The following is an 18,639-nucleotide window of genomic DNA, read 5'->3' as shown; positions in this document are numbered from 1 at the left end:
AATGTCCTTCACAAAGTTGTCTCAGTGACAATTAGATGAACTAAGAGCAACTGTCACTATAGTTAGGAATAAAACTAACAATTTAAGCACATGGTTCTGGAGAAATAAGAAACTGTAGTATCAACTCATTTCTACTATTACATCCAGGTAATTCAAACTCTAAACGAAGCTATGATTTTCTCAAAAGTCTCAGAGAGCAACCTCAGTCTCCCTTGAGAAGGTTTTCCCACCTTCCTCAGTGACTGTCTGAGAAACGACACAAGTATGAGAAGCTTTGGGAAAATAAGGTTGATTCCTGGCTGTTTGCCCCAGGGGAGCTGCCAGAAGCTCCCTAAACTGAGGGAGTTTGGGTGGATGGAGGAGACCATGTGCCAGGCACCGCTGTGCAGACATTAACTCTGCATCAATGACCTATAAGGCAGGTTACTGTTATGATCCCCATTTTTGCAGTTGAGTAAACAGAGGCACAGAATGCCTAGTGAACTTACCAAAGATTTCAAAACTAGAAAGTAGTCGAGTTGGGATTCAAAAACAAAAAATAAAACAAAACAAAAAAACACATGGGAATCTGGCTCCAAAGTCCATAATCTTAACTCTTTTGCTTTACCTTTGCTGAGGAAATTAGTGTGGAAAGGGCATGCTCACTATAGACAACATGGTAGATTGGAGGCAGAATTGCAGTAACCAAGCATAGGAAATAAGACCTCTCTGGGGTCTTGTTTCTTCACATTAATTTTCAGGCTTCTGTAGACCCTACTGTTGAACTATATTTTGTAGATGTTAGCTGAAGGATCCTTGCGCCTAGTTAAGATGAGATGGGCTCACCGTAGGCTGGTTAAAAAGTAATTCTGTTCCTATTCTGTGCTAAATCAACTCATAGAAAAAGGCATGTTCACTGAGTCTTTCAGCATGTGAGATATCAATCAAGAATAACTGGAATGTGGGGTCCCTGAGTGGCTCAGTTAGTTAAGCATTCAAGTTTGTCTCAGGTCATGGTCTCATGGTTCGTGGGTTCAAGACCTGTGTTGGGCTCTGTGCTGACAGCTCAGAGCCTGGAACCTGTTTCAGATTCTGTGTCTCCCTCTCTCTCTGCTCCTTTCCCATTCATGCTCTGTCTCTGTCTCTCAAAAATGAATAAACGTTAAAAAAAATTAAAAAAAGAATAACTGGAATGTTCTTTGAAGACTTCTATAAATGTTCAGGATTTAGCACTTGCAGGGATGTCAAAGGCCACTAAATAAAAGACCAGTGGTTCCAAAGCGCTCTGGAGGCTCCAAATCCTCCTTAAAGTACCCTTAGCTCAGCCTCACCTCTACATGTATCTGTTTTCTATGCTAAATTTCCACATAGGTTGTTATTGTTTTTGTTTAAGACATGCTTCAACTACTTAAAAATTTTTTTTCTTGCAATCATCTTTATATAGTAATGGATATTTTATTTATTCACTCACTCAAGTATTCATTATATTAGGCATTGGGAAAACAAAGTGAAATACCACACAGCACCTTCCCTTGAGTGCATGCCATTTTAGGAGTACTGATCCAGTTTGAGGGCTGAACTGAATTTAAAATGAATTATTGTCCTATGTACACTGTTTAAGGCATTCCAATCAGAGTCACTAGGGCAAGACTCTCAGTGCTACAAATTTTAACCGCTTACTCATCAATTGCAAATGATTCACAATGGGAGATTTTAGGATCCTATTTGTCTAGGAGAACCGAGAAAGGAAGACTTATTCTCACTCAAAACCAATGTTAATAAAAGAAGCAGAGCACTGTCATTTTTCCTCAAACATGAAAAAATTGTTTCATTTCTTACCTCTAGAGCTTTCAATCTTTCCAACAGCAGTTTGGTGTTTTCTTTCCCATCGTCGACACTGCTGCTTTCGCTCCTCGAATCCTCATCCACCACCATGTGAAGACCTTCCAAAGCTTCCTTGTGTTTTCTCTCTTCCTCTGACAGTTTTTCCTGAAGTGAGAAAGAATTATTGCTTACGGTAATCTCCCCTGAAAAATAAACAAGAGTCTGAGGCATAAAAGTTTGGAACCTCTCTATTGCTTTTGCATTCTTTTGGGGCTGAGGTAGAGAAGATTTTGTTAAACAAATTCTCAGTGGTGCTTATATTAGTAAAACACAACAGAGAAATTAATGAATCCTCGCAGGATAAAGCCATTGGGTCAATACCTCTGAATGCACAAGTCCTCTGCCCTGTTGGAGTTGACCCAGCCAACAAAAACCTTAGGATGGGATCATGCGGTTAATCCGTTTTTAGCTGCACCATGGAATTCAGCTGTACTCTAAACTGGGAAAAAAGAATAAATCAACCCTTATACCTTGACATGTGAAGAGCTTAGCTCCAAAACGTAAGATCATTAAAGTCACTGGACATACAACTATTTAATTATTCTAAGGGAAAATAAAATATTATGAAATATTGAAATGATAGTGATTTCAGATTTCTAAGCTGAAACCAATTAGTTCCTTTGGCTTGATGACACAGCTCTTAAGGACCCTTTAGTTCCTTTTCTAACACTTCAGGATTTGTCGTATAGCCTTGAGGCAGACATAAAATGTTGTTATCTTGTCTTTCCTCCCTGTTGGAAGCTCCTCACTCAACCTTATCGCTGGCAGCTTTGGGAAGTTGAGAAGTGTTAATTTGAGCCTTATGATTGCCTCTTGTTTTCAAGGGAAAAAGAAATGTCAAGAGAATATCATATGAAAAGAAAAATCTCATCCATTCTATACATATATTAATACTCATGTGCTCCGGAACCAGGTGACATCATTCCATCACACTATTTAATTCTAACAACACACTGCAGAAGTCCTTGTCTTAATACAACTGGTTGTCAACCATGTGGGCTAAATTGCAACATCAGAGGTGAGAGACTTCTTTACATTTAGCACTAAATAAAATCATTTACAAATAAGAAGCACAAAAGCTAGAATTCTTAACCTCTAGGTCCCTGTATAATCTACTTACAGGGGGAAAATTCAGGTTTTCAAACTGTTCCCAAACTGTTCACAAAAGTGCTTTGGAGGCTCCAAAAATGTTTAACTTATTTTTGAAAATAAATTATAAAGTATGTAAAATATGTCTTAATGTATAAGTACATATATATAGATATACATGTATTTGTATATAGGTATATACATATACCTGAAGACCACACGGTAACTTGACTCATGTTACTCCTCTATACAGATTTCAAGATATAATTTCTTCTGTCATCTCTCTATAGAAATGCACAATTGGTTAGGAAGGTGAGAGCTCTTTATGAAATCAGGCCTCGGCATGTTTAACCACATACGACAGGCAGATATGTTCACTTCTATAGCACATGTATTTCAGCCCAGATAAATGCCAGGCAAGTTTAAGGTGGACATCCTCAGGGCAGGGCAAAAATCCAGGTTATGACAGCATTTTTAATGCTTTGATTCTTTAAGGTCTGGTCACTTGTCAGACTTTCATTTCCATGATAAGGAACATAAAGTATATACAGTTACCAATTGAAATGAAGAGGTCCTTTTATTTCTCTTTTAAGATGTGAGACTGTAATTACAGTCTCAACACTAAACTGGGGTTGTAAAGCAAGCCATGTTTTAAAAAATGCCATCTACATCTATTTCTCTGTGTGAATCATGGTTTGCTCATTCCTCCAATTCCACATGTTTTTTCTCCCCCTTCCTCACTTTATGTCTTATAATAATTAGGATTCTACACCTAATTAAAACAAACAAGAGCTACTGGTGTGGAGAATGAGAAACCAAAAGACTTGGTTATATGACAACTGGATTCCAGATCTACCATTTACCTGCTTGGCAAGTAATCTTGGGCAAACTCCTTAAATTTCAATAGCTCTTGGTTTCTATGTCTTCTAAATACCTAAATGAGGTTAATGCCAAAAAATAGAGCATACACACATATTTAGTCAATTCTCATTATTCCTGATAATTCTGTTCCATAAAGTTGCCATGAACACTGAATTAGCAAATACTGCTTCTAGGGAAAATACAGGGTTAGGTTCCTGTAGGCAACATTGTCAGCACTAATCAATACATTGTCTTGATTTATGAGTGTTTCTATTTAAAGACACCTTATTTAATATGTATTGTTAATTCATTTACATTGAACTAGCAGCCTACAGTTCTACAATGCATACCTGAACAAAGTTATCTAACACCTGTTTTCTCCATAAGGCACATCACAGCCTTCTTAGGAACACTAGGTAGCATTTCAGTCCTATGTTTGGAGGCCATTTTGAACAGCAAAATCACTAATAAAAAGCATAAAATATGAAAAGTGTGGTACTAAATAGAACACCAAAGGACATTTATTTATAGTAGGAGATCAAAAACAAGCAGGCAGAGTGGTACCTTGTTTGACCTCAGCCGGGAATGTGTGTGTTAGGTGACTCAGAGTTTTCACTGTTCGTTAAATTTACCATCAAAGCACTGCACATATTGACTGCAACCAAATTTTAGGGAGTAGGTGAATTCAGAAATACAAAATCCAGACATAATGAGGATTGACTGTAGACACACACACACACACACACACACACACACAAAGTGTCTAGGCACAGTGCCTAAATATTATTATATGAAACAACTGGAAACGATTCAAGATGATATAGATTATATGTGAGTGCTTAGATTACATAAAATGCACGAGTGATTTTACACAGTTTGAAGAAAGGGCGATCAATGAGGACTGTGGGATGTAATTTCATGGTAATGTAACATGACTTATGCTTTGATACAGTGATACAACTTGAATAGTTAAAGAGACAAACAGTGGGATTTTTTGGTTGAAGAGAAAACTGAAACAAAGGCCCCCAGGAAGGAATTAAGTTTTGTCCCTACTGGTTTATGAGAAAACCAGTTAGATTATATTAACACATGAAAATATTAAGAGAGTAGGTGAGTACAGGATTGTAGAGTAAAAAGAAAGGATTCTGGGAAATGAGTAATAAAAATTCAGACACCATTCATTAATTTGTTCATCCTATAAATGTTTATTGAGTGTGAACTATTGGCCATTTGCTGTTCTAGGTGCCGGACATATGGCAGACACGACAAAATTCCTACATTTCATGAATTTATATTCTGATGATGGGAAACATTCCTAACGCCAAATCAAATCAAGAAGTTATATAATTGTAGCTAGTGGTAAATGCTATGAAGAAAATAAAACAGTATGATGTATGGTCAGCGGTGTGTCTAAAGAAAATTTTTAGATAGGGTGATATCAATGTAAGGTGTATCAGCATAAGAGAAGGTGGCCATGTGAGCTGAGACCAAATGATGAGGAGGAAGCAGTCAAGCAACGGTCTGGGATAAAAGCATTCCAAACAAGTTAGAGCAAGGCCAGAGTCCAGAAGCAAGGCTAAGGTTTCCTTGCTGACCAGCTAGGAAGGAGTCCGTGACTGTAAGAGCATAGTGACTGTAAGAGCAAGAATAGTAGGAAATGTCATCAGAGAAAGAGTTAGAACATGGGAGGTCTTGCAGAGCATGAAAGGAGTTTGGATTTTATTCCAACTGCAATAGAGAACTGGAGGCTAATCAGGGAATTGAAAGATTCTGGTTTACATTTTAGAAACCTCATCCTGACTGCCGCAATGGGCTACGAAAGGAAGGAGCTAGGAGACTGGCAGGGACACCTTTATATAGGAAGAAATAAAAACTAGGAACACTGTGAACTTTTTAAACAAAAAATTCCCAAAAACAGTTCTCATACTAGATGGAAGGTCAGAAGCCCTGGATTCAAAGCCCAGCTTTTACATGTTTGCACCTTACTGGGAAAATCATCCAACTTTATTAGTTCTCAGTTTTCACCCAGATGTGAAATGAAGCGGTTGGACTAACTGCTCCTTCCATGGCTAAAGTTCTAGCAATTCAATTACACAACACAATTTTCAGGAAGGAAATGTCAATATGCTCAATGGTGGCAGAGATGACAGGAGAACAGAAAAAGAGCCTCTACATTTTGTAATAAGGTTATTAGTGGGGACCTGAGAGCTAAAGTGTGATGATGGTACCCACATTGTCAGTGGTTAAGCAAAAAGTGAAAAAAAGAGATAATAGAGGCAATTTTCGTAGATGCTTATCTGAAAGTCTGGCAGGGATGGGAAGGAAATACAAAAAACTGTAGCCAAAGGGCATCACAGAGATAAGAGGAAACCTTTCTCAAGATACAGAAAACTGAGCTGTTTGAGGAAATAAAGAGAAGAGAGACAGCACAGGTGGGAATGGTGAAGAGGAGACCTCCCAAGCAGAGGGGGCAGAGGATGAAGGACACTGATGGAAAAGTCAAGGTTTTTCAAATGTGGCCCCCTGAAAAATATCACTTTGCAGCTTAATTCCTGAGTTAGTGTTTCTATATCACTGGTTAATGTCTAGCTTAAGTTCTTAAAGAATGAAGATCTCAGAAACCAGGCAACACAAGGATGAGAGTGACCAGGGAAGAGATGGGAGCCATTAAAGGGCATAACACAAAGCAACTACAGCTGAAACCACAGAACACTCAGAAAAATGGGGCCAAACACAGGCTCAGAATCATTCCACCCCAGAGGTGAGGGAGTTGGAGTTTTTAGGCACCAACCACATAAGAACAATGGTTGTGGCTACCTGCTGGGATGTCAGTTTCCTGGTATTTCCAGCCTGCCATAGGCAGTGAAACTACCCATACTTCTCACGTAGAAGTACCCCCTGGCACAAACACTGATAGCTGGAAGTCAAAGGAGTACTCTAGATGATTCTGGAGCATGGGCAGGGCACTGCCAATGCCAATTACAGACAAAGAGGGGACTTGCAACTGTTGTGATATGACACTGTCTAAGAAAGAAAGCCATATCTGTCCACTGCTTAGACCAGTCACCATCCTAAAAGCACACTTTGCTGTGTTCTGTACTGTAAATGCCCTGAAACCAATCTGGAAGGTAGGATGATCTTTCCTGTCCTTTCCTTCACTTTTGTGTCGCAACCACTTACTGGTGTGAGAATGTTAGAGTATAATGTAACAACCAGAAAGAGGGAAGATAGAAAGGACATATACTACATAAGTAGGTGAGCAAGAGAAAAATAAGCAAAGAGAAAGTGGTGGAAGAGAGAAAAATCTGAGAGAGCTGGAAACACAGCTATACCGTACTTGACAGGTCACTACTGTCCATTTCAGAAAAGCTAGCTACTGAATTTATATTAGATGCATAAAAGCATGACAATATATTTTTTAAATCAAGTATCTGTATTCTATACACATGTAAATAACTCATTTCAACCAGATTTTAGTTTGTTTGCTAAATAATCATCTGTGATACACATGGCAAGAGAGAAGACAAAAACATCTGGTTGTAAATGAAATATATTCTTTTGAACCTCCACGTATAAATAAATAAATAAATAAATAAATAAATAAATAAATAAATACATAAAAATAAGCCAAGTCTACTCCTGAGGATGTCAAACTGTGAACAGAATAAGTTGATTCCAGAGGTGACCTGTTTTCATGTTTTAGTTCTTTATGGACTTTAATCAGCAGTGAATTCTATAAAAGTGAGGCCAGCACACAAACAACTTTCACTCCCCACATATTTCATATATGGTTGAGACCATAAGCTTGTTTGCCTCAACAAATACCAGCCAGTATGCAGGAAGCTAAAGATTTAGGAGCTCAGTTACTCTCCAAGGGTTTAAATCAAACTTTGCCTTGTCAGTACATAAAGCAATCCTTAGCACTGTAAGTTTCTCTAAGTGGTTACCAGGGTAATGATTCACCTTTGGGGGAGCCCTCATCTTTTGTTCTCAAGTGGTCAGCATCATCAGGCCTGTGTAAAATAATATCAATCAACACAAAGCTCTGGGTCATATCGGTTCATCTCAGACAGATGACAGTCCAGGGAGCAGAGAGCATGCAGTGTAGCTCTTCAATGATGGCCAGCGACTGTTCACTCAAAAACACTGTGGAGGAAAACGATCATAATGCGCTTCCCCCAAAAGCATCTTTTACTCATCTTTGGGTCACCAGTTTCCCCCAGCCCAGCACACAGTGGGACCCAAGGAAAGTTTCATGTGGTCACCTTACTCAATAACTAATTAATCCATCCATCCAATAAATAATTACTGAGCAGCTCCTATGTGCCAGGCACTGTGGAAGATGTCTTGGGAAGAAACGTGAATAAAAACACAGGTGGCCCCTGTTCTCGGGAGCGTAGAGTCTTGAGGAAGGAGACAGTTACTCAAAATGTCACAAGCAAATGTAAAACAGTACTGCTATATGCATTGTGAGAAAGACTTTTCAGTTGCTCTAAGAACAAGTAACAGAAGGATGCAAAAGAAAGTCCGGAAAAGTGTGGGAGTTAGCCAGGAAATGACTATGAGTTGGGAAGAAGAGAGGTCAGTTTAAAAAGTCTGAAAGGAGGCCTGATGGGCTGATGGGACTATGCCACAAGTGAAGGAACTTTGCCTTTACCCTAAGATCAGTGGGAAGCCATTGTTTTCCTCTGCGCACCTGTGTATGTGCATGTCGAAGAGGTGACAGGGTAGATTTGTGTTCTCGACTAGCCCTGTGGTACACTGTGAAGGATGGATTGGAGGGAGGTTAGCATAGATGTGGGGAAAATAAGATACTACTGCAATCATCTAAGTAGGAGTTCACTGAACAATGATTAAAATGACAGTTTCACAAAATGAGACCTCATAGTTTGTAAATCATCTTGTAATTTTGGTTGTTTAGTAAGAAGCTCCTCCCACAATGACAAATAACTAACACTTCCTTGGGTCACTGTTGTTCACGTAGTGGGCCAACAGCAATTGGCATCAGAGTCAGGGTGGCAGTGACAAGGAAAAAGTGTTGTGTGTTTAAAACGCAGATACCTTGGCCAACTACGGCACTAGTCAGTCACAGTGTCTAGGAGTGGGGCCAGGAATCTTTAATTTTAGAGAACACCCCAGGTGATTCTAATCCATGCTTAAGGATCTCTGGATGAAATGCGTAAGCATAAAACATAAATCACTTCAGATAAGCTTTTATGGCTGCATATTTAATTCTTTATAAATTAATATTTAAAATGGACACATAACTAATCATCCAAACCAATACCCACTGGAGACTAAAGGGGGATAGTGGCTATTCGTAGTAGATTAGGACAGTAGGTGTAAGCCAGGCAAACTGGGACATAGTCACCCATAACTTGCTAAATCCTACTTCGGTAATAGATGTCAAATATTGACATATAATAGAAACTACTCTATATTAGTGTGACAAGATGCCCTTGGGAAATTCCTATTTGAGGTCTGACACTTCAGTGCCCACCATGTTATGATTGTTCCTTCTCACAGATGGCATTAGTAGTTTATAACTATTAATTCTGCAGCAAGGAACACTAAATTTCCAAGAGATAGTTTCTACATGTGCAGTGTGAAAGAGTTACAACTCCCTTGCTGGGAAAGCCTTCCTAATTTAAAAATAATGCTTGCTTTCCCCTTTCTTTGGATTGAAAAAATAAGGAGAAATCTGCCCATTAGAGATTTACATGAGGTAGGAAAGAGGCAGCTGGTTGTCACAATGATAGTAAGAAAAGTGATGAAAGAAGTTTAAACCTTCTGGCCCCTTCCCCCTCTTCAGTCCCACTGGGAGTGTAGTTGCCTGGTTGTGGTACAAAGGCTTGACTTCAAGATGGTGGCCCTGTTGTCTCCTACCCCATCCCTGGGGCGTGATGCTAGGTCAGTCCAGGACTGTAAGGACGAATGAAGCACCCCAAGTCAGGGCAGAGGTAAGAGGCACTGTGTGTCACTATGTTGGCATTTTATTTGACAGGAGGAAAGGAGAGTCAACCTCATCCATTTCTTGAGGGCCAACAAGTTCCATGTCACTGTGATCTATTCTGATCCACAGTGGGAACAAAGGCCCTTTGTACCCAATTTCAGAATAAGTAGAAATAAGAAATCTACTTTATAGTCCTAGCTGTGCCACTAAACAGCTGTGTGATTTTAGTCAAGTCACATAATTTCTCTCTCCCTTGATTTCTTCATCTGTGAATAAAAAGCACAGAAATAGACTAATCCAAAGGTCTCTTTAAATTTATATGATTTTGGGGCGCCTGGGTGGCTCAGTCGGTTAAGTGGCCGACTTCGGCTCAGGTCATGATCTCGCGGTCCGTGAGTTCGACCCCCACGTCGGGCTCTGTGCTGACAGCTCAGAGCCTGAAGCCTGTTAGATTCTGTGTCTCCCTCTCTCTGACCCTCCCCCGTTCATGCTCTGTCTCTCTCTGTCTCAAAAATAAACAAACATTAAAAAAAAATTTTAAAAATATATGATTTTGAGCATCTGTAAAAACTCAGCTTGGGATGATAAGTATATAAAATACTGCTGAAAGTTTAGAGATTTTAATACAGAATTCTATTAAGATTAGATCCAGAAGATACCTTGCCTCCTAAAATCTTTGTGCTTCTTTTCCAGCATGTATTTTTCTCTCTTTATCCTTTTTTTCCCTTGAAAAACCCATTCCTCTTTTTGCTGTGTACTTCTCTTGGGCCCTAAGATACAAGTCACCTAATGTGGGGCGCCTGGGTGGCTAAGTCGGTTTAGCATCCGACTTCAGCTCAGGTCATGATCTCACGGTCCAAGGGATTGATCCCCACATTGGGCTCTGTGTGGAGACAGTTCAGAACCTGGAGCCTGCTTCAGATTCTGTGTCTCCCTTTCTCTCTCTGCTCCTCCCCTGCTCATCCTCTCTCTCTCTCAAAAATGAATAAACATTAAAAAAATTAAAATGTTAAAAAAAAAGAAGTCACCTAATGCAACCTTTGCATTTAGCACATTCCATTCCCTGCCTGTAAGAAACAAAAAAGGTCTGGTGAGCAACAGTAAGAGAGTTTAGGGAAAGACACTTCTAACACTCACAGGAAATGATGCCCAACCAGAATCCTTTCTGAGGGCATTTGCTGATGGGAGGAATGACAACAAGCATCTACTGGTCACCAGGCTTTAGAAATTTTTTTAAAAAATTACTCATCTATCAATTTTTATTATTTTTTAACTCTGATGATTGGCATAAAGCCAACACACAGACACAGTGGGTGGATAGTAGTGATAGTTTTACTCTGTTCTAGCATATTACTTATTTTCTGATGGGGACTACCTTATCTCTTAGTCCTGCTCAAAAAAAAAAAAAAGAAAAAAGAAAAGAAAAAGAAAAAAGAAAAAGAAAAAAGAAAAAGAAAAAGGAAGGAAGGAAGGAAGGAAGGAAGGAAGGAAGAAAGGAAGGAAAGAAGGAAGGAAAGAACCCACCTCAAGTACCCATAGTTTTCTTACCTGTAGACAGCAAAACGAAACCAGGGTGAATGTGAAGACACATTAAACTATCCAACCTTGGAAAGCTAGACAGTTGTAGAAGTTAGATTAGAGTTATTTCATTTTAAATATCCAACCATGTGTTAAATCCACTGACTAATTAACAGTAATAATACTTTAGGACCGATCACATAAAGCAGAGACTTGGGAGATGTTAGCACGAAACATCAAGTTCCTTTTAGGACATCAAAGGCACAATAAATAGCATCTAGTATTGGTATAACACCTCGGAGTTAAACCAAACAACCTCATAATACCATTTTCCATGCTCAGAGCAATGGGGACATAAGGCAGTCTAGACCCCCTTTACAGACAGGAAAACAAACTCTAATAGGTTATTAAGTGATTTGTTAACAGGAAGTCAGAGATCAAGAATTTAAAAGCAGCTCTGATTTCCAATGCCATGCTCTTTCCACAGACTCAAGTTCTTTCTTCTAGACTTTCTCATGCACCCATAGATTCATCCTATGTGGTAATTTTATCTGAGAATCGGGATATTTATCTAACTATGAACCATGCTGCTAACAACATCTCTTCCAAGGCTCCTAGGCCATTCCTCTAGGGAGTGGGTGATTTTATCAGAGATGTCAGGTTTGGCCTTAGACTATCAGCAGAACAGGTTTAACAAACCACTACCACTTCCATAGTTAATGATGATTCAATTAGTTCAAAATATAAACACACACCATGATACAAGCTAAATGGAAATGTAGAGGCCAATTGTCTGGCCTACAGCCACCCCAGTGCACACTCGTGGCTTCAGCTTCTAGGATTTATTTACTCATTTGTTTTCTGGTGGTGGGGAGGGTGTACAGAATATATTGTCACTTTAGATAGCACTTCACCAAATACTGTAACAACATTCCCAGGGACTGCTAGCAGCTTTTGTTCAGTACCAGCATACTAAATTTTAAAGGGGGAAAAATAGCGCCATATAAATCACAGGATTTTAAAAGAACATCCCAATTTGTTCACAGTTTAACATTACTACTGTCAGGCAAAACATATAAAACTCTTCTTTTTCATCCCCGGATTTGACTTACAAAGTGAACCAAGCACACAGTAAAATCCCCAAGATTAAATGTGTATGATGGATAAGAGAACAAAGTGTTTTCTTTATGTCTCTAATATGAACCCACGACCACTGGCATATCAATTCACATCTACTCCACATTATTCTTCACTCAAAACACTCCTCAATGTTGCAAACTATCTTCCATATTGAACAGTTCTGTGAAGTTACGTTAATAAATTTTCAGATGATGCTTTTATTGTCTGTTCCATCTATCAGCAACATTTATTTCCTCAAAAAAAAAGTTCAATTCTAAAGGCATTTTACATAAAGGAAAACTCTACTGTGGGAAAGGATGGTGTAAAAAACTCGGCCATAATTTTCATTAAAGGTATGCTCCAGATGGCTGGACATCTAAGAAGATTAACAACAGAAATTACATGTTTATAGTCCCTGGATGGTTGTCTGAGTGTAACCTGTGCAGAAAGAAACCAACAGCAGTCAGACTGTCATGTAGATGAGGAATTTCAGTGGCTAATGGTTAAACTTAAACACTTGGAGTTCATTAACAATAACTCATAAATTAATGTCAAAATTTGCACCCAATCTTTCTCTTCCTCCTCTGCCCCCTCTTGCCCTGCCCCCATTTTGTGAAAGAATTCATAGGACAGGGGATCCAGAGAGGCTCGAGTGGCAAGCTGAGCTCATGAATTGAGCAACGGCCATCCCAAAATGAACTGATAATTAGGCATTAACTAGTTAGCAGTATGTGGGTTGCTATATTACTGATGTCTTTATATATGTCTTCAATAGCTATATGTCTGAGATTCCTGGAGAACATTTTAAAGTAAATTCAAACAATTTAAAATTTTCTCTCTGTCCCCATAAATACACATTGTTGTATGACCAATATGTCCAAATTTTTGTTTCAGAAAATATGGTCAACACTATATATATATATTTTGATCATTGATGGCAGAAATTAATTTATCTTCTGTGTCTGTTAAACTCAAGTGAATTGGGAGGCAATTTTGCTTCTGCTAAGAGAGAATTCTTTAAGTGCTCAAATATGATAATAAGAAGAGTAACAACAACAACAACAGCAGCAGCAGCAGCAGGGTGCCTGAGTGGCTCAGTTAAGTATCTGACTGTGGCTCAAGTCATGATCTCCTGGGTTCTGAGTTCAAGCCCTGTGTCGACCTCTGTGCTGACAGCTCAGGGCCTGGGGCCTGCTTTGGATTCCATTCCTCTCTGCCCCTCTCCCACGCGCTCTCTCTCTCTCAAAAATAAACAAACATTTAAAAAATTAAAAAAAATAACAATAGAACAACAACAAAATAGTTCATATGGAGAAGAGACTTTATCATTCTGATTTCAGTAAACAGACACTGTATGTAGTTCAACAGCTCCCAATTATAATTCAAGACCTTCAGGGGCAGGAATAACATTTTACATATCACACCACATCACTACACCCTGCACAATACAGAATGCACTCAATGAATATCCAATATTGTCGAAAATGATGATGTTTAATGAGGATGATATTACCTTGTTTTACTTCTAATGATACTGTGTGTAATATTAATGCTGAATGACTTAAATATTCATAAGAACTTTCGACAGAAAACTATTTTTAAGCAAGTATTGTGCCATTAGAAACATAAAGCAGTGGACTGATAGAATATTTGCATAGAAGATAAAAGAACCATTAAATTGATTTCCACTCTTAGAAAATGAGATTTTGCAAGCTTCTCCTTTAACTGACATGCCCACCAAATTTATCTCATACAGGAACACATCAACTTTTAAGCCATAAAGTTATCTATCCTAAAATATCCTGGGAATTTCTGGAGACTCATAGACCCACTCCTAGCAAGGCATTCCATTCTTCCCACCTTTTTTCCTTCCCAGGGTTACCTAAAAGAAAAGCTCTAATGAGGTGCATTAGTTATACTTTTGAAAGTCAGAGATGGATTATATAGTTAATTCTCCTGAGGGCTTGTGTCAGATCAGACAGAAGCCTCACCTATTTGCACCTAAATGGAACTTAAGGATAAAGCAAGAATATCACATTTTTTTCTAGCACAATTTACATAATACTTGCTCTCTCTAGTCAGGCAAATCTCATAGAATAAGACCCAACTGAAGATTTCACTGAAGAAATGTTGCCAGAAATACTGTCCTGGTGTGCTTTTTGACATTAAAACTATTATTTTTATCCCTAACCTCTGAAAGCAGCAGGAAGCTATCACTTGAGGTGCTTCTTTGTCATAGAGTGGGATGTACATTCTGACAAGCCACTCCGAGCCACAGTGGGAGTGGTGAAGCAAAGGGCTGTCTGGTGAAGATACCTATAACCCTGTCAGATGATTCATCTTGGTGAATGAGGGAAGGAAAAATTCAGATAAATTAGCAAGAAATAAGCATGATCCTAAAAGATAATCAGAAAAGTCATTATATAAATATATATTTAAATATAAATAAATATATAAACATATACATGCATCACAAACTTGCATAGCCACTCTTCATGCAAAGTCACTGTGCATTTAAAGAATAACGAACTGGGCAAGTTGTGGCTCCCAAGACAAACGCCTCTCCTACAGGTCTTCCAACTTGCCCTGACAAATAGTCTTCTAGATCCCACCTCTGGTCATCTTAGGGCTTCCCTGTTGCCACAGGGAAGGAAAAAATATAAAACTAGCCACGGACCTGGTTTCTTGTTCCAGGTCTGCTGCTCCTGGGCAGTGTGGCCTTGTGAAAGCCCTTTGGTTATCTGTGACACTATTTTCTCACATGCAAAATGCAGTGGCTAGATACTGGAGGTAACTTTCCTCCTGAGCACCTTAGACTTGCTAACTATCCTGTTCATCTCCACACTATGACTCACCTTCCTGTGTCACACAGCAACTGCTCTCTTAGAGAATATGGATAGCAGAGACTGGCCACCTTGTACACAGCCACATGACAATGAACAGCTGGTAAACACATCCTATGTTCTTGATTACACTAATAATGAGATTATCCAACCCCTTCCAAGCAGCCCTCCTCTCCAAGATACCAGAAAACCAGTTTATAGACTCTCCCCATCACCACAAACACTAACCCTGAAGCATTCTGCCCATAACTCTGGCTACACAACACAGTAAGCATGCCAGTTTCACAGTGTGACATGCCATGAAACTCAGATGATTTTGTGCACCCAGAACTATCCCAGATGCTGGTAAAAGTGTCAGAAGCAACTGTGCTTCAGGCCATTCTGGAAATTCAGTTCCAAATGAAAGGCTTTGAACTTGTTGGGATGAGAGGGGTTCCAGGAGTTCCTTGTGAGGATCAGCCCTGGGTTCTGGCTGTTTACATCCTCTCTGCCAAGTTTATACTGTCTTTCCAGGGCCTGCCTTTCATTACGCCAAGGACAAAGTCTTAGTTTGGTAACTCTCTAAAACTTGCTAATTGTTTGAACTTTACAAAAGGAAAATAGGCCTCAAGCTCAGTTAATAGGCAACACTAATTAGGGTGAATTTAGAATCATGTCTTGTTTTCTTTGTGTCCATGATTCCTTCCTATTTATGCAAGTGAAATGGTTTTCCATTTCCAGCAGGGTCTTCCTACCAGCAGGGATTTCCTTGACACTACTGTTTCCTCAGACCTCTGCACTAGGGCTCACTCCTTCCAGGCTGAGATCTCCAAGCTGGGCCTACACTATGCTCCGGTTATTTTCCTGAGTGGCTCATGGACCCAGCTGTCTCAGTGCCCTCATGTTCTCCCAACAATCCTGGCCTGCCTTCTACCCCTCCACTGCCTCCCCAGAAAAGAGCTCACTATAAATCCACGGACTGAGTATGACTGGGAATAAGGTCCCTAGGACCTCAAGAGGTTAAGTCAATCCTCAGTCATTACAGCTTGCATGGCTCAGTCGGGATCTGGACCCAGGCTGTTGGTCTCTTTAAAGGCTTTAAGCTCACCCATAATCCTCTGGTGTCTCTCATCAGGATACCCATAATCCATTGCTGAACCTCACTGGAATATCCAAAATCCTCTGCTGTACCTCACTGGAGTTCCCATAATCCTCAGCTGTCTCTCATCACAGTATCCATTGAAGCAAAGGATCTCTCCATTTATCTGAATTTTAGTTTCTTTCAAGGACCAACCCACCTCCCACATTCTGCAGAAGGTCAACATGCCTCCTAAGCAAAAGGGACCAGGCCAGCTACTCCGGAGGAAATGCTGGTGGCAGGATAATGAAAACAAGACCCTGGCTGCAGGATGCTTTAGCATGATGAGCAAGAAAAGAAAAACATATAGCTGAATCTAATGCCTAGTCGTGTAGTGGTTCTCAACCCAGACTATGAATTAGAACTGACTTGGGGAGATTTAAAATTTTGGGTGCCCAGAACACACACCAGATCAATTAAATCAGAATCTCTGGGGTGGAACCAGGATATCACTAATGTTTAAAACTCTCTAGATGACTTCAAGGCATAGTCAAATGTGAGAACCACTGGTGTAGAATGTAATTAATGCTACCCCTGCAAGACTATGGGACTTGGAATCAAGAGGCCAAGTTGACTGGAGCCTAATGCTGTATGACCTTTAGAAAGTCAAGTGCCTCTGTCAAACTCAGTTGCTTTAAAGTGAACATGAACTTATTGTATTTTGTATTTTGAGAGGTTAATGTGAGGATCAAATGAGATGGTGTTGTGAAAGTCTACACTGTAAAACAGAATATTAATTGTTACTGTGGCAATTTTCACTACTGTTTCTCTAATGGTGTTGTCTAGATGTTTAGGAAAAATAGGTAATAAGAATTCATGGAGGGGTGCCTAGGTAGCTCAGTTTGGTTAAGTATCTGAGTCTTGATATCAACTCAAGTCGTGATCTCGTGGTCATGAGATTCAGCCCTGTGTTGGGCTCAGTACTGAGTATACAGCCTCCTTGGGATTCTCTCTCCCTCCTTCTCTACCCCTCCCCCCCATTCAGGTGCATTCACACGCACTCTATCTCTCAAATAAATACATAAACATTTATATAAAAAAAGAATTAATGGAAAAGAAAAAATACAATAGTAGGGCTAGACAAGTTAAATATAGTGACCCAAGAGAAATACAACCTAATTCATCGTAGGAATACATTTACAAGTTATTTTGTAAATGAAATAAAAAGGTTGTAAGAGCATGCTTGCAATGAAATTGTTTTCAGACCATCACTTATAATTACCACAGAAGTTTACTTACTCAGACTAAGATGTAAGCTTGGCATTAGTGGGGAGAAATGGATTTAACTGTGCTAATTTATTTATTTCTATGAAAAATTTTTAACATTTATTTATTATTGAGAGACAGAGACAGACAGAGCATGAGCATAGGGGTTTGGGGGCAGAGAGATGGAGAGACACAGAATCCGAAGCAGGCTCCAGGCTCTGAGCTGTCAGCACAGAGCCCGAAGCGGGGCTCGAACCCACAAACCACAAGATCATGACCTGAGCCAAAGTCGGACGCTTAACCAACTGAGCCACCCAGGTGCCCCTGATTGTGCTTATTTATTAATTTAGTTCAAAAACAAAACTTATTGGGAGAGAATGACAAACCAACCAAATAGAAACATGCCTGGAAAAATGCATTTTGTTCTGTTTACAAAACAATGCAATCATCATGAATGAGGATCTATCCTTGGCTATTCATTTAAACAGGTAAGGGAAGAATATAAGCCATTGTAAGACCCCAGTTCAATGAGCTTGCTCTAAATTTCCTTTCAACCTGTCAGTTTGCCACTTGGTACAGCCCACAAAGGACATGCAGTAAATGGTGCTGGGACAGCAGGCCATGACTTCAATAGTTCATTTTGATAGTATCAGCCTGAGGTCTGAGCCCTGAGAGTACGAGGGGGGGAGGGCCAAGAGGAGCAATGCTTCCTCTCTCCTTTGTATGCATATGATGCCTGGCAAACCAGAGAAATGATGGCTGTAATTTGCAAGTTGCATTTGCTCCTTTTTCTCTTCACTTCTTTATCCCTATGCTACTTCCTAACAACTCTGTTCCCTGGCACTCCTGGTCAAGAGGGAGTCTCACCCAGACTTAACCCAGAGGCTTATAAACTCCTAAATTCCTTTAGAAAAAGTGTTTTCCTTTCCCCTTCCACTCTAAACCCCACATCCTAAATTCCAGTGTTCTGAGACAAGCAGTAAGAACAAAGCCCACAGATTTAACCAGTTCACACTAACATGTGAATGATCTTCCCTTGAGTATTTTATATTCTGGAATTTTTATTTCTT

General features: G+C 39.6%; 1 protein-coding gene across 7 annotated transcripts in view; it reads right to left on the bottom strand.

Moving 5' to 3' along the window:
- NCKAP5 (NCK associated protein 5) overlaps window positions 1-18,639 on the bottom strand; it is a 959,339-nt gene that overhangs the window by 283,897 nt on the left and 656,803 nt on the right. For all 7 annotated transcript variants that reach the window (XM_019454167.2, XM_019454177.2, XM_019454159.2 and 4 more), the window contains one exon: window positions 1,819-1,968. In XM_019454167.2, coding sequence (XP_019309712.2) covers window positions 1,819-1,968 — 150 coding nt within the window. The remainder of the gene's footprint in view (window positions 1-1,818; window positions 1,969-18,639) is intronic.

The sequence above is a fragment of the Panthera pardus genome, unplaced genomic scaffold (genome assembly GCF_024362965.1).
Source record: "Panthera pardus isolate Hobbes unplaced genomic scaffold, ASM2436296v1 HiC_scaffold_10, whole genome shotgun sequence".
Lineage (NCBI taxonomy): Eukaryota > Metazoa > Chordata > Mammalia > Carnivora > Felidae > Panthera > Panthera pardus.
This window is presented reverse-complemented; position numbering and strand designations above follow the sequence as displayed.